Source organism: Podarcis pityusensis (assembly GCF_964106645.2).
Source record: "Podarcis pityusensis genome assembly, chromosome: 4".
Taxonomy (NCBI): domain Eukaryota; kingdom Metazoa; phylum Chordata; class Lepidosauria; order Squamata; family Lacertidae; genus Podarcis; species Podarcis pityusensis.
This window is the reverse complement of record NC_138027.1, coordinates 9,185,387-9,198,853: the sequence shown is the minus strand read 5'-3', so window position 1 is coordinate 9,198,853 and position 13,467 is coordinate 9,185,387. Positions and strand designations below refer to the sequence as shown.

Genomic DNA, 13,467 nt, shown 5'->3' with positions numbered 1-13,467 from the left:
ACATGACCCGGAAGCTGTACGCCGGCTCCCTCGGCCAGTAAAGCGAGATGAGCACCGCAACCCCAGAGTCGGTCACAACTGGACCGAATGGTCAGGGGTCCCTTTACCCTTATTCCAGCGCCATTTCCTGCTGCTTCCCACTGCTATCCCGGATTGTTAGATATCCTGTAGACTGTCCCCGGGACAGGGGAGGCTGCTGGTCCCTTATTTTCAAATCTGAAAGTTGACAGCTATGCTCTAGACTGATTCTATTAGAAGGCAGTCTCCTTTGTTCATCTGCACAAACACCAACCATCAAAAATAGAGAATGGCCACAGGTTGCAGACAGGACATCTGCTGTGAATGCAGAAGGTTCATTTCATTTTAGGAAATTCACTCCAAAAACCAACACTTCTGACATGGGTTGCCATATGCCCGGGTTTCCCCAGACATTTTTACCGATTTTCGGAAATTCTGCCCAGGCACTATTTCCGACAGATAAATCCTGGATAAGTCTGGGGAATTCTGGACATATGGAACCCCAGGCAATAGGACCGAGGAGGTCTCAGGTTCAATCTCCAGCATCTCCTGTTAGATCAGCAGTTCTCAACCTGTAGGTCCCCAGATGTTGCTGGACTACAACTCCCATCATCCCTGAGCTCTGGTCTTGCCACCTAGGGGTGATGGTAGTTGTAGTTCAACAACATCTGGGGACCCACAGGTTGAGAAAGGCTGTTTTAGATGGTCTTAGGAAGCAGATGATGGGGAAGAGCTTTGTTGGAGAACCAGGAGGAGCTTCTGCCAGCCAGAGGAGGCAACACTCAGCTTGGTGGACCGAAAGGTCCCTGGACTGGTAGAGATCAGCTTTAATATAATAATAATAATAATTTATTATTTATACCCCGCCCATCTGGCTGAGTTTCCCTAGCCACTCTGGGCGGCTCCCAGTCAAGTGTTAAAAACAGTACAGTGTTAAATATTAAAAACTTCCCTGAACAGGGCTGCCTTCAGATGTCTTTTAAAGATAGGATAGCTGCTTATTTCCTTCACATCTGAAGGGAGGGTGTTCCACAGGGTGGGCGCCACTACCGAGAAGGCCCTCAGTCTGGTTCCCTGTAACTTGGCTTCTCACAGTGAGGGAACTGCCAGAAGGCCCTTGGAGCTGTACCTCAGTGTCCGGGCTGAACGATGGGGGTGGAGACACTCCTTCAGGTATACTGGGCCAAGGCCGTTTAGGGCTTCAAAGGTCAGCACCAACACTTTTAATTGTGCTTGGAAACGTACTGGGAGCCAATGCAGATCTCTCAGAGATCTTTAAATGAGATGTAAGGAGAAGGAGGGGAAACTAGATCTTAGTCCAAGACATCTGCAGGTCACGAGGTGGAGGAAAGGCTGTTCAGCATGAAGTGTACAAGTGGAACAACTTCCACTCAGGATGGAGGAGAAATTCAATTCAGTTTGCATGTGAAGACCAACCTATGGAATATTTTGATTGCCGAAATGATACCTGAACCAAAACACAGCCCTTCTTTGAAAGTCACACTTCTCCAAATTTTGCAAAGCAGTTCTCAAGCCAGATAATGTGTGCAAAAATGCACATGCCAGTGTGCTGTATTGTTTTTAATATTTGGTTGGAAGCCGCCCAGAGTGGCTGGGGAAACCCAGCCAGATGGGCGGGGTATAAATAAGAAATTATTATTTTAAAACTGCATCTAATAGTGAACATAACGTATAATATGGGGAAATGGCTTTGCAAAAACCAGTTTCTTGGGCCAAATTGCACAGAAACGTATTTATGCCAGGGGAAATTTGCACTAAAAGGTTGATGAATTTTCACGATGGCTTAAAAAATTATGCAAACGGATGTAGAAATGGGGATCTGAAAGAAAGTGAAATTGATGGACTTGTCCCTTCCTATGCACCACACAGGGACCTGGGTGGCACTGTGGGTTAAACCACATAGCCTAGGACTTGCCGATCAGAAGGTCGGCGGTTCGAATCCCTGCGACGGGGTGAGCTCCCGTTGCTCGGTCCCTGCTCCTGCCAACCAAGCAGTTCGAAAGCACGTCAAAGTGCAAGTAGATAAATAGGTACCACTCCGGCGGGAAGGTAAACGGCGTTTCCGTGCGCTGCTCTAGTTCACCAGAAGCGCCTTAGTCATGCTGGCCACATGACCCGGAAGCGGTATGCAGGCTCCCTCGGCCTATAGAGCGAGATGAACGCCGCAACCCCAGAGTCGGCCACGACTGGACCTAATGGTCAGCGGTCCCTTTACCTTTACCTTTTATGCACCACACAAGGTGCCCTCTTCCTCCTCCTCCTCCTGCACTTCTCCAAATCTGATCTGGAGGGTTGGGGAACCCCCAGGGCAGATCTGCAGATTTTGGGGGTTCCCGGGTATACAGGGGGACTGGGGGAAATTCTGTTGCACATGCAGGATTTGTTGTGCTTGTGCAATTACTTTGCTGGGCCGAACACATCTGCACTTCCCAGTCGGAAGACTTCTGGTTATTATTTGCAAAATTGCACTGACCTTTCCAGTGAGTTTTTGATGGTCTCCCTTTTCCATGCTTGTAGGGCAAAGGGTTAGAAGAAACCTATTGGCTGGTAGGAAAGAAGGGCTTCACCAAACCATTACCACGTCCTCCTGAAGTGAAACCAGGGTGAGTACAGTTGTGGGCTTTAACAACAACAACACACACACACACACACACACACACACACAAATTCACAGTGGTACCTCGGGTTACAGACACTTCAGGTTGCAGACGCTTCAGGTTACATACGCTTCAGGTTACAGACTCCTCTAACCCAGAAATAGTACCTCAGGTTAAGAACTTTGCTTCAGCATGAGAACAGAAATTGCGCAGCAGCGACGCGGTGGCAACAGGAGGCCCCATTAGCTAAAGTGGTACCTCAGGTTAAGAACAGTTTCAGGTTAAGAACAGACCTTCTGGCTCAAAACAGAATATTAAAAATACAATAAAACATCAAACATTTATAACTTCCCTAAACAGGGCTGCCTTCAGATGTCTTCTAAAAGTCAGGTAGTTGTTTATCTCTTTGACATCTGATGGGAGGGCGTTCCACAGGGTGGGCACCACTACCAAGAAGGCCCTCTGCCTAGTTCCCTGTAACCTCACTTCTTGCAATGAAGGAGCCGCCAGAAGGCCTTCGGCGCTGGATCTCAGTGTCCGGGCTGGAAGATGGGGGTGGAGACGCTCCTTCAGGTCTACTGGGCCAAGGCTGTTTAAGGCTTTGAAGGTCAGCACCAACACTCTGAATTGTGCTTGGAAACGTACTGGGAGCCAATGTAGGTCTTTCAAGACCGGTGTTATGTGGTCTTGGCGGCCGCTCCCAGTCACCAGTCTAGCTGCTGCATTCTTGAATAGTTGTAGTTTCCGGGTCACCTTCAAAGGTAGTCCTGGAATGAGCAAAATATTTATTTTTTATTTATTAACATTTATACATTGTAAACAAGCAAACAAAACCCCTCAAAGCGCCTAACAAAAAGAGAAAACTGTGGGCGACACCCTCTCTTCCTGATCAGGGAGCCACAAAAATATGTGTGGATACAGCATACTTCACTTTTCCAAGGAATGTAGGCAAAAGTCAGATCCCTTAGAATGAATCTGAGCCTTGAGAAACCCATAGAGCTGCAAGAGGAAGTAGGGAAGAGCGTCGTTCTTCCAACTTCCTCCTTCAGCTCTATGTACTTTCCCAGAGAGTGAAAGCTCATTACTACAGGGCGGTATGTGGCCACCATTGGCCCTGCCATTGGCGCCATGTTGGCAACCCTTGGATGAAACAGCTCATAAACCTTCCAAAACAAAGCACATAAATTCCTGTTATCTCAGGACAGGAAGTTCTGACTGTTGATTGTGCAAGCAGGTTTTTATACTAGGGCGGGTTGCTCTGGGCATGGGGAGCGAATGAGATTCAGCTCAGCAAAGTCCTTATTGCCCCCCCCAAGAGGTGGTCTCCTATTTGCCACTCATCTTTTACAGCCAGCCATGGCAGGACACGGTGACTCAAGAAATCAAAGCCGCCTTGAGGGATTCCAAGAGAAAGTCCACGAGCAAGCTCCACAAACAGTCCTGAAGAGACAGAAGGCAAAGAAGAACTGCGGGGAAATAGCGGTAAATTCTGTTTCTTTTAAAGCCGTGGCTGATGGCCACGATCCGGGCCACCACCTCTGTGCCTGCTTCGGTTTTGCTGCTGAGAAAGGTCTGGATGGAACCAGCATGGAAATCTGTGTGCAGGATTCTAGCCCCGTGGCAATATTTAGGATTCCTGGGCTGGGGAAATGATGCAGTTTTAGTTGTGATTCCGGCATTGCAGGAGTTTGAGCTAGATGGCATCTCCAGTGGCATCGCATAGGGGGCATAGGGGTCCAGGGTCCGATCCCACGTCTTGCAAAGCGTTGCGGCAAATCAGTTGCTTCCTCCTCATCTCAGCTTTCCAGCCCATGTAACCCCTGTGTTGCAAACAATGGTCAGTGATATCCCAGGCAACACGATGACCAAATACAATGATACGATATCAATATACACTCTTTATATAATATGAAATATATGAAATCACATAAGCAGAAAACTTATGAATCTCTGAAAGTCACAAAATATGCACTCTTAATGGATTCTCTTTATGACTACTGCTCCATAGCAATTGTTGTTATACTTTTCCATTCCCCATATAGATGGGTTTATGAAGCCTTTCTGTATCCTTCTGCTGTGCTGAAGAAGAATTCCACGAAACAGTAGGTATATCCGGAATCACTGTTCACAACGTCTGTTTGCGAACTACTTTCGCAGCGTTGGACGCGATAAGCAAATCATTACAGCCTGCTTTTCACCAGATAAGAATCTGACCCATTGCTTCTTTCAGAGACTTGCATAGTCTTCAAAGACTTTCAGAGACTTATAAGACTTATGTTTATTTGGTTTTACGTTTTCAAGAGAATCCATTAAGAGGGCATATTTTGTGTCTTTCAGAGATTCACAAGTTTTCTGTTTATGTGATTTCATATATTTCATATTATATAAAGAGTGTACAGTGGTACCTCGGGTTACATACGCTTCAGGTTACAGACGCTTCAGGTTACAGACTCCGCTAACCCAGAAATAGTACCTCGGGTTAAGAACTTTGCTTCAGGATGAGAACAGAAATCGTGAGGCAGCAGCAGGAGGCCCCATTAGCTAAAGAGGTGCTTCAGGTTAAGAACAGTTTCAGGTTAAGAGCGGACCTCCAGAACGAATTAAGTACTTAAGCCGAGGTACCACTGTATATTGATATTGTATCATTGTATTTGGTTATCATGTTGACTTGGATATTACTAGCTTTCCAGCCCATGCTGGTAGGGCAGCTCATGGAGGATGCAACAGACATGCCCCCTTTGATCACAGCCTCGCCCTCTTTGTGCCTCTTTGGGTGGGTCCTGGGAGACCAGTAGGGAGGGGCGCTTGTTGTAGCAGGAGAGGGAGACACCCTCGTTTCTTCACCAACCCAACTCCTCTCTCCCTCTTGGCCTCCCTCCATCCACTAGCCTACTTCACCTTCTGCCTCTGATTCTGGACTGCTGTCTGTCACCGACTCTCCCTGCTCACTTTTCCCTGTTGCACCTCCATCTTCCGACACCTCTTCCTAGTCTGGTCCCTCTTCTCCTTCTGACATCTTGTTGTCATCCCACCACTGGTCTTCTGGCTCTGAGCCTTCTTCCCTTGGTGGTTCCCCAGCTGCTTCCGCCCACCATTCCTCTGTGTCCAAACAGTCCATAACATCCTTCCACGTAGAAGAAGAAGAAGAAGAAGAAGAAGAAGAGTTTGGATTTGATATCCTGCCTTTCACTCCCTTTAAGGAGTCTCAAAGCGGCTAACATTCTCCTTTCCCTTCCTCCCCCACAACAAACACTCTGTGAGGTGAGTGGGGCTGAGAGACTTCAAAGAAGTGTGACTGGCCCAAGGTCACCCAGCAGCTGCATGTGGAGGAGCGGAGACTCAAACCCGGTTCCCCAGATTATGAGACTACCGCTCTTAACCACTACACCACACTGGCTACACTACACTACACCACTACACTACACCGTAGAAACAATCACTGGTCAGGGGAAGACCACGGGCCCATGTTTAGCACCTCAGTGAGAACGAGATCTCTGTGTTCCGCCTGTAGTCCTTTTAGGGAGGAGGAGGAGGAGAGAGAGAGAGAGAGAGAGAGAGAGAGAGAGAGATTTGAACATGCAGCTACCATAACTCTGCACCATCTTCTCCCAGCCAGGTGGACTGAGCAGTGTGAATCTAAAAGCTTTGATCAGGAAGAGAGAAGAAGAGGGACAACCAAAATTGTGCAATATGTGCCACAGTGCTGTATTTCTGCAATTTAGGGGGATGCAGCGCTGTACTATGGCAGCTGCTGGAGGAGAAATCATCCCTGCCAGCCTGTCTGATCCAGACATATCTCTGTGACCGTGAGGTCTATAAACGTTATTTCTAGAAAACCATAATAACAGGCCGTTATTTGTAGAGCACTATCACTTTTAGAGGAAAATACGAAAGATAATAGAAGGCTTGATGTCTGCCTTAAGAAGCTTTCTAAGGTATTTAACCATGTAGAATGGCAGGTGCTGATCTGTTGAACATACACAGTACAGTGGTGCCTCGCAAGACGAAATTAATTCGTTCCGCAAGTCTCTTCGTCTTGCGGGTTTTTCGTCTTGCGATGCACGGTTTCCCATAGGAATGCATTGAAAATCAATTAATGCGTTCCTAGGGAAACCGCCTTCAGACCAGGTCCGGGGACACTCTGTCCCCGGACCTCTTCTGAAGGCTGGGGGGGGGATAAGGGCTTTTCTTCCCACCCCCAGCATTTTAAAAAACCCCGGGACAGCGGAGGACTTCTCCGCTGTCCGGGCAATCTTAAAATGCTGGCGGGCGGCATTTTAAAATCGCCCCGGGAGAGCGGAGGACTTCTCCGCTGTCCGGGGCGATTTAAAAGCCCCTGGGAAGGCAGGCAGGGGGGACAAAGACTTTTGCCCCCCGCCAGCCTTCAGAAGGTGTTCCCACCCCCCCGCCCCGCTTCGGAGCACCGTTCCGAAGCGGGGCGGTGGGGGAAGGTGTTCCCACCCCCCCGCCCCGCTTCGGAGCACCGTTCCGAAGCCGGGCGGTGGGGGAAGGTGTTCCCACCCCCCCGCCCCGCTTCGGAGCACCGTTCCGAAGCCGGGCGGTGGGGGAAGGTGTTCCCACCCCCCCACCCCGCTTCGGAGCACCGTTCCGAAGCCGGGCGGTGGGGGAAGGTGTTCCCACCCCCCCGCCCCGCTTCGGAGCAGCATTCCGAAGCGGGGCGGTGGGGGAAGGTGTTCCCGACGCCCCGCCCCGCCCCGCTTTGGAGCACCGGGAGAAGCGATCTCCCCGCAGCCCCTTGCTTCAAAAGAGGTCCGGGGGCAGCGGGAAGCGCTTCCCGCTGTCCCCGGACCTGGGGCTGCGGGGAGAAGATCGCTTCTCCCCGCCGCCCCTTGCTTCAAAAGAGAAGACCCGCTGTCCCCGGGGCAAGCTTTGTTTTGCGAAGCAAGCCCATAGGGAAATTCGTCTTGCGAGGCAACTCGAAAACGAAAAAACCTTTCGTTTTGCGAGTTTTTCGTCTCGCGAGGCGTTCGTCTTGCGGGGTACCACTGTAGTAGCCTTGCATTAGGTCAGGGTGTTTACCCATCTAATTCAGTCATCATCATCATCATAAATTATTATTTGTACCCCACCCATCTGGCTGGATTTCCCCAGCCACTCTGGGCGGCTTCCAACAAAGATTAAAAATACATTAAAATGTCACACATTAAAAACTTCCCTCAACAGGGCTGCCTTCAGATGTCTTCTAAATGTTAGGTAGTTGTTTATCTCTTTGACATCTGATGGGAGGGCGTTCCACAGGGCGGACGCCACCACCGAGAAGGCCCTCTGCCTGGTTCCCTGTAGCTTTGCTTCTCGCAGTGAGGGAACCGCCAGAAGGCCCTCGGAGCTGGACCTCAGCGTCCGGGCAGAACGATGGGGGTGTAGACTCTCCTTCAGTCATGTCTATTTTGACAAGCAATGGCCGGCTGGGATCTTTGGCACAGTCCCTGCGGCCCACCTGCTACCTGATCCTTCTGATGGGCGATGCCAGGGATTGGACCTGGGAACGTCTGCAAGCTGAGCCTAAACCCTGAGCTATGGTCCCAGCCCTTAGGTGAAGACAAATTTCCTTTGGGGAAGACCTATATATAGCTCAGTGGTGGAACACCTGGCAGATTGCCCCAGGTTCAGTTCCTGGTGTCTCAAGGAATCCCCACCTGAAACCTTGGCAAACAGCAGACAAGCTAGACTGATCAGCTTGGGATAAGACCACTTCCTATATCCCTGTATTTTTGTGTGTTCACATCCCGCTCTAATAAAATGAATGTGTTAAAATACTTGACAATTTTTGACGTTCTTTGACACCGTTTGACCGACTGATTTGCCGTCTTGCAATCAACGTGTGACATCTTTAAAGGATTTTGTGTCCTGCCTCCTGCGTTGACCTGTTCAGCATCTGGGAGAAGCTACTGAGAATGAAAAGATTCCCTTTAAGAACCTAAGGAAATGCCCATCCTGTCCATTTACAGACTAGGACCCTCGTACCTATGGGACCACCTCTCCTGGTATGCCCCGAGGAGGACCTTAAGGTCCATAAATAACAACACTTTGGAGGTCCCGAGCCTCAAGGAGGTTAGATTGGTCTCAACTAGGGCCAGGGCCTTTTCAGTACTGGCCCCGACTTGGTGGAACGCTCTGTCACAAGAGACCAGGGCCCTGCAGGATTTGACATCTTTCTGCAGGGCTGCAAGACAGAGCTGTTCCGCCTGGCCTTTGGCTTAGACTCACTCTGACTCCTTATATGGGATTTGGCATATATATTTTCCCTTGACTTTTTTGCTGGCCCATGTAGGACCAGCATGGATACCTGGCTCGGGTGAATATCTGAGGTTCCCTCCCTTTATGGTCTTGATTTATGGGCTACTACTAAAATGAGGCTGCATTTTAAGCCGTATTTTAAGCCGTACTTTAATTGTTTTTTTCTTTTTTCTTTTTTCTATTATGTTTTATTGTAATTTATATTCAGTGTTAGCCGCCCTGAGCCCAGCCCTGGCCGGGGAGGGTGGGATATAAATAAAAAAATATTACTACTACTACTACTACTACTACTACTACTACTACTATCACCTGTGAATTTGGGTCTCCAGCCATTTTTGGACTACAACTCCCATCATCCTTAGCAGTGGCCAGGGACGATGGGAATTGTAGTCCAAAGTTTGGGAAACACCCATCTACCTGAACATAGCAAAGGAAGGCACATCTCTTTCCACTAGGGGGCAGGCATGAAGCGCTTATTAAAATCCACACTAAATCTGTGTGTGCCTGTGCGCGAGAGCACATGTAGACAAGGCTCACATTTGTGACTTCCGAACGGGTGGAAACGGCCCGGCTGCCAAATCTTTTCCTTTTTAGATCCTCCCCTCTGCCCCCCTCCAACTTTTCTCATCCCCCATCACATCCCTCGCTAACTTTGCCTGCTGAGTAACGCAGGCTGAACCCTTTAAAAAAATCCTATTTAGAAATTCTTTACATTTCTTGGGGATAAGAAACGTCTTTCCAAGCTGTAAAACATCTGGAAGGCAAACGCCATACGGACAGCGAAGTCTGGGAGACTGGGCTGCTCTCGGCCGAATCATAATCCGCTGGGGACCAGGCCATCAGCTCGTTTGCAGTTGGCATATATATATCTCATTGAGTCAGGGCAGATCCAGACACCCAGTTATATACACTGCCAACCAATCTCTTCTTCTCTCTCAGCTGCATCTGAGTTCGATTTCAGCTGATTTATTCAGCCATCAATTGGTCATTTATTGGCTCGCTTTCAGCCAGACTCGTTTTACTGTAATGGACGCTTGATTTGAAGAAGGGAAAAAACCCTGGCTGATCAATTTGTATTCATTAATTCTTCATATGAAGACCATCAGCAGATTGAGAAACAACAACCCCAGAGCTGATTGATTGTATCAGTTGGAATCCATCCATCTGCATGAAATAATTCCTAAGAGAACAACCCCCTTGATTGGTTTTTGATGATACTCACATCACAATTTAGGAGACACACATTGCCTCTTCTAAAAAGGAGGTTACCGTATGCAGGGTGGTTTTTTTGGGAGGGGGGTTGTGTGTGTGCCAAATGTATTGCAAATAATTAAAATGGCTGGTTTTAAAAAATATAAATACAGCGGTACCTCTGGTTGCGAACGGGATCCGTTCCGGAGGCCCGTTCGCAACATGAAAAGAGCGCACCCCCCCAAAAAATGTCTTGTTGTTGTTTTAGTGTTTATAATATTAACTTGTAAGATATGGATTTGTTTTTTGTTTTGTTTTTGTTGTTGTTGTTGCTTCCTTTAGTTTTCATATGTTGATTTTTGTGTGTTGTGTATTGTTATTTTTTGATATCTTTCGTGTTGTTGCTGCGTGGAAAATACTAATAAAATTAATTTTTAAAAAAGAAGAAAAAGAAAAAGAAAAGAGCGCAACCCGCAGTGGTGCGTCTGCGCACGTGTGGGTCGTGATTTCCTGCTTCTGCGCATGCGCGTGACGTCATTTTGCGCATCTGCGCATGCGCGAGCGGCAAAACCCAGAAGTAACCCTTTCTGGTACTTCCGGGTCGCCGCGGGACATAACCTGAAAGAACGTAACATGAAGCGGATGTAACCAGAGGTACCACTGTAATAATAATCTCCTTGCTGATTCGGCAGGGAGGCTTTCCTCAATCGAAATATTTCATTATATTGGAGGATGCGATCCTATGCCCATTGGCCAAGGAAGAAGCCCCACTGAAGTGGGATAATTCCTGAGATAAAATGTTTCAAGTTGCAGCGCAAATGCTATAACCCTGATTGTCGCTTACATTTTATTCCTCTGATCTGCACAGGAAGCTATTTAAGAGCTACTAGTGTATTGCTTGTTAATTTATAGGATTTGGCTTCCAGACCTTTTCTGCACACCTTCCAGTTTGTCAATATCCTTCTAAAATTGTGGTGCCCAGAAATGTACACAGAGTTGCAGGTGGAGCCTTACCAAAGCAGAACAGAGGGGTAACTATTACTTCCTCTGAATAATAAACTGGATTTAAATAGAACATTGGGTCCCGAAGTAAACATAGATCTTCCCAGTAAACAAAGGACCTGGATCTTTACACATAAGCACATAAATAAATGGAGGAGCCATTGTTAGGTGCCGGGAATTGTACATCTGAACTTTCGCACTCACCACAAGACTGTGGTGCAAAGATTTCTTGCTGGGACCGCAGAAGGAAACATCTGGGTTAAGAACACAGGGAGAATTGCAGGGTGCATGGCTTTTAAAAGGGATTTGGACTGGAAGGTGTGATGGTCTGAAGTGTGCCAGGAATATGGTTTGGAGTCTGTCCACAGCAGAGTTCACTGAGGAGGACAGAAGAACAGAAGCTGAAGGGTCAGGCAGAGGATATTGTCCAGGCAGAGGTCAGAGGTCAGGACTCTGAGACGGAGCGAAGACTTAGAAGACCGAAGCTGCAAGCCCTGCAAACAATAAAAAATAAAAAATGGTCATGCAAAGTAAGGACCCCATTGGTTGGTAAACTCCACAAACTGCAGAGTTGCTTCATGCATTGAAATGAATCGGTGGTGTTCACGAAAAAGAATTTGTGTCTTGGGTTAGGACTCGGTTCGCCTCTGAAGCTCACTTAGGCCAGCTACTCTGGGGGGGGGGGGGTCAGCCTAGCCTTCCTCACAGGGTCGTTGTGACAATAAGCTCATCTCCCTGTTTACATTGATCTCCTTTGGGGGAAAATATGGGATATAAATGGAATAGTGAATAAGAAGAAAATGACTGGGCTTACAAAAAAACAGTCGGCATAACAGAATACCAGCACAAAAGGCATTCAAAAACAATGCTCAAAGGATCAGCTTGCTTGCTTGCTTGCTTGCTTGCTTTATTTATTTATTTATTTATTTATTTTATTAGCATATAAAACACATACATATACAGTGGCACCTCGGGTTACATACGCTTCAGGTTACATACGCTTCAGGTTACAGACTCCGCTAACCCAGAAAGAGTACCTCGGGTTAAGAACTTTGCTTCAGGATGAGAACAGAAATCGTGCAGCGGCGGCACGGCAGCAGCAGGAGGCCCCATTAGCCAAAGTAGTGCTTCAGGTTAAGAACTGTTTCAGGTTAAGAATGGACCCCCAGAACGAATTAAGTACTTAATGGATAGAATATTCACATTTGTGTCCGGGTTTTTACTTCTTGAAATATGGCAGCCATAGCATATCCCAGTAGCTATTTGGCAGCCAGTGATGTTCCTCCAGCATAGGTGTGATATTTGCCCATCCAAGTACTCCATTCAGCAACTTGGCTGCAGCATCCGGACCAACCCCAGGTTGCTGTTGCCTTTGACTGGACTTAACCATCCAGGGGTCCTTTACCTTTACCTGCTTCTGAGTACCAGTTGCTGGAGACCACTGCCCTAGAAATATGCTAGGAAAATCGAAAGCTGCCATACAGAGTTGGAACCTTGGTCCACCCAGATAAGTTCTTCAGGGAATGGTTAGATTTTGAGTCCTGCAACATGAGGAGCAGGGATATAATTCAAGATGGACAGCACCTTGCTGTTGGCTTAAGGTGAAACCCTTAGCGACCTCTAGGATAATCCAGGAACAGGGGTTGACGCTGGTACAAAAATGGTATTATATACCAGTAAGGTTATATCATATTACAAAATCTGGAAGTAAGAATTGCTGGAGAAAATGTGGAGTGATGGGAACGTACAGTCATATGTGGTGGGATTGTCCGTTAGTTAATGAATTTTGGAAACAGATTGGTATAGAAATATTGGGCATTGTGGGAAGGAACGTGGAAATAACTAAATTAATGGTTCTTATTACCCTGAGTAGTACTGAGTTAAAAACAAAAGAGGAATGCAAATGGGTAAAATTGATGGTAATTGCAGCCAGACAGGTTATGGCGAGTAATTGGAAAAATGCAGAAGAGCTAGGGGTGAACCAATGGAGGAAAAAACTGAATAATATTATAATTTTAGAATACCTAACTGTGAAGCTACATAGAATGAAAGGGTTTAAGGTCAGTGAGAAAGAGGATTGGTTTGAGAAGATACTGAATTATTTGAGTAGGTTTCAACAATTTGGGGCAATTAAAATGTTAAAAGTTAAATAAATCTTGTGGAAGGAGGAGTGTTAAGGTGTATAGAAGTGTACATATGGCTAATTTGAATATGTTATTATTGAATATTATTGAATATCTATATTATTGAATATGTACTGTATTTTTCGCTCTATAGGACGCACTTTTTCCCCTTCAAAAATGAAGGGGAAATGTGTGTGCGTCCTATGGAGTGAATGCAGGCTTCAGGAAGCTATCTGCAAGCCTTTGGAGAGCGGCAG

The 13,467-nt window shown here is 47.1% G+C and overlaps 1 protein-coding gene across 1 annotated transcript in view; it reads left to right on the top strand.

Annotated features, from left to right (window-relative positions):
* The window catches only part of LOC308476355 (retinal guanylyl cyclase 2-like), a gene marked incomplete at its 5' end in the record, with an annotated part of 50,226 nt that extends 46,129 nt beyond the window's left edge, over window positions 1-4,097 (top strand). The window contains 2 exons of the mRNA XM_081003902.1: window positions 2,557-2,642; window positions 3,987-4,097. Coding sequence (XP_080860028.1) covers window positions 2,557-2,642; window positions 3,987-4,080 — 180 coding nt within the window. The 3' untranslated portion in view covers window positions 4,081-4,097. The remainder of the gene's footprint in view (window positions 1-2,556; window positions 2,643-3,986) is intronic.
* Window positions 4,098-13,467: the final 9,370 nt, after the last annotated feature.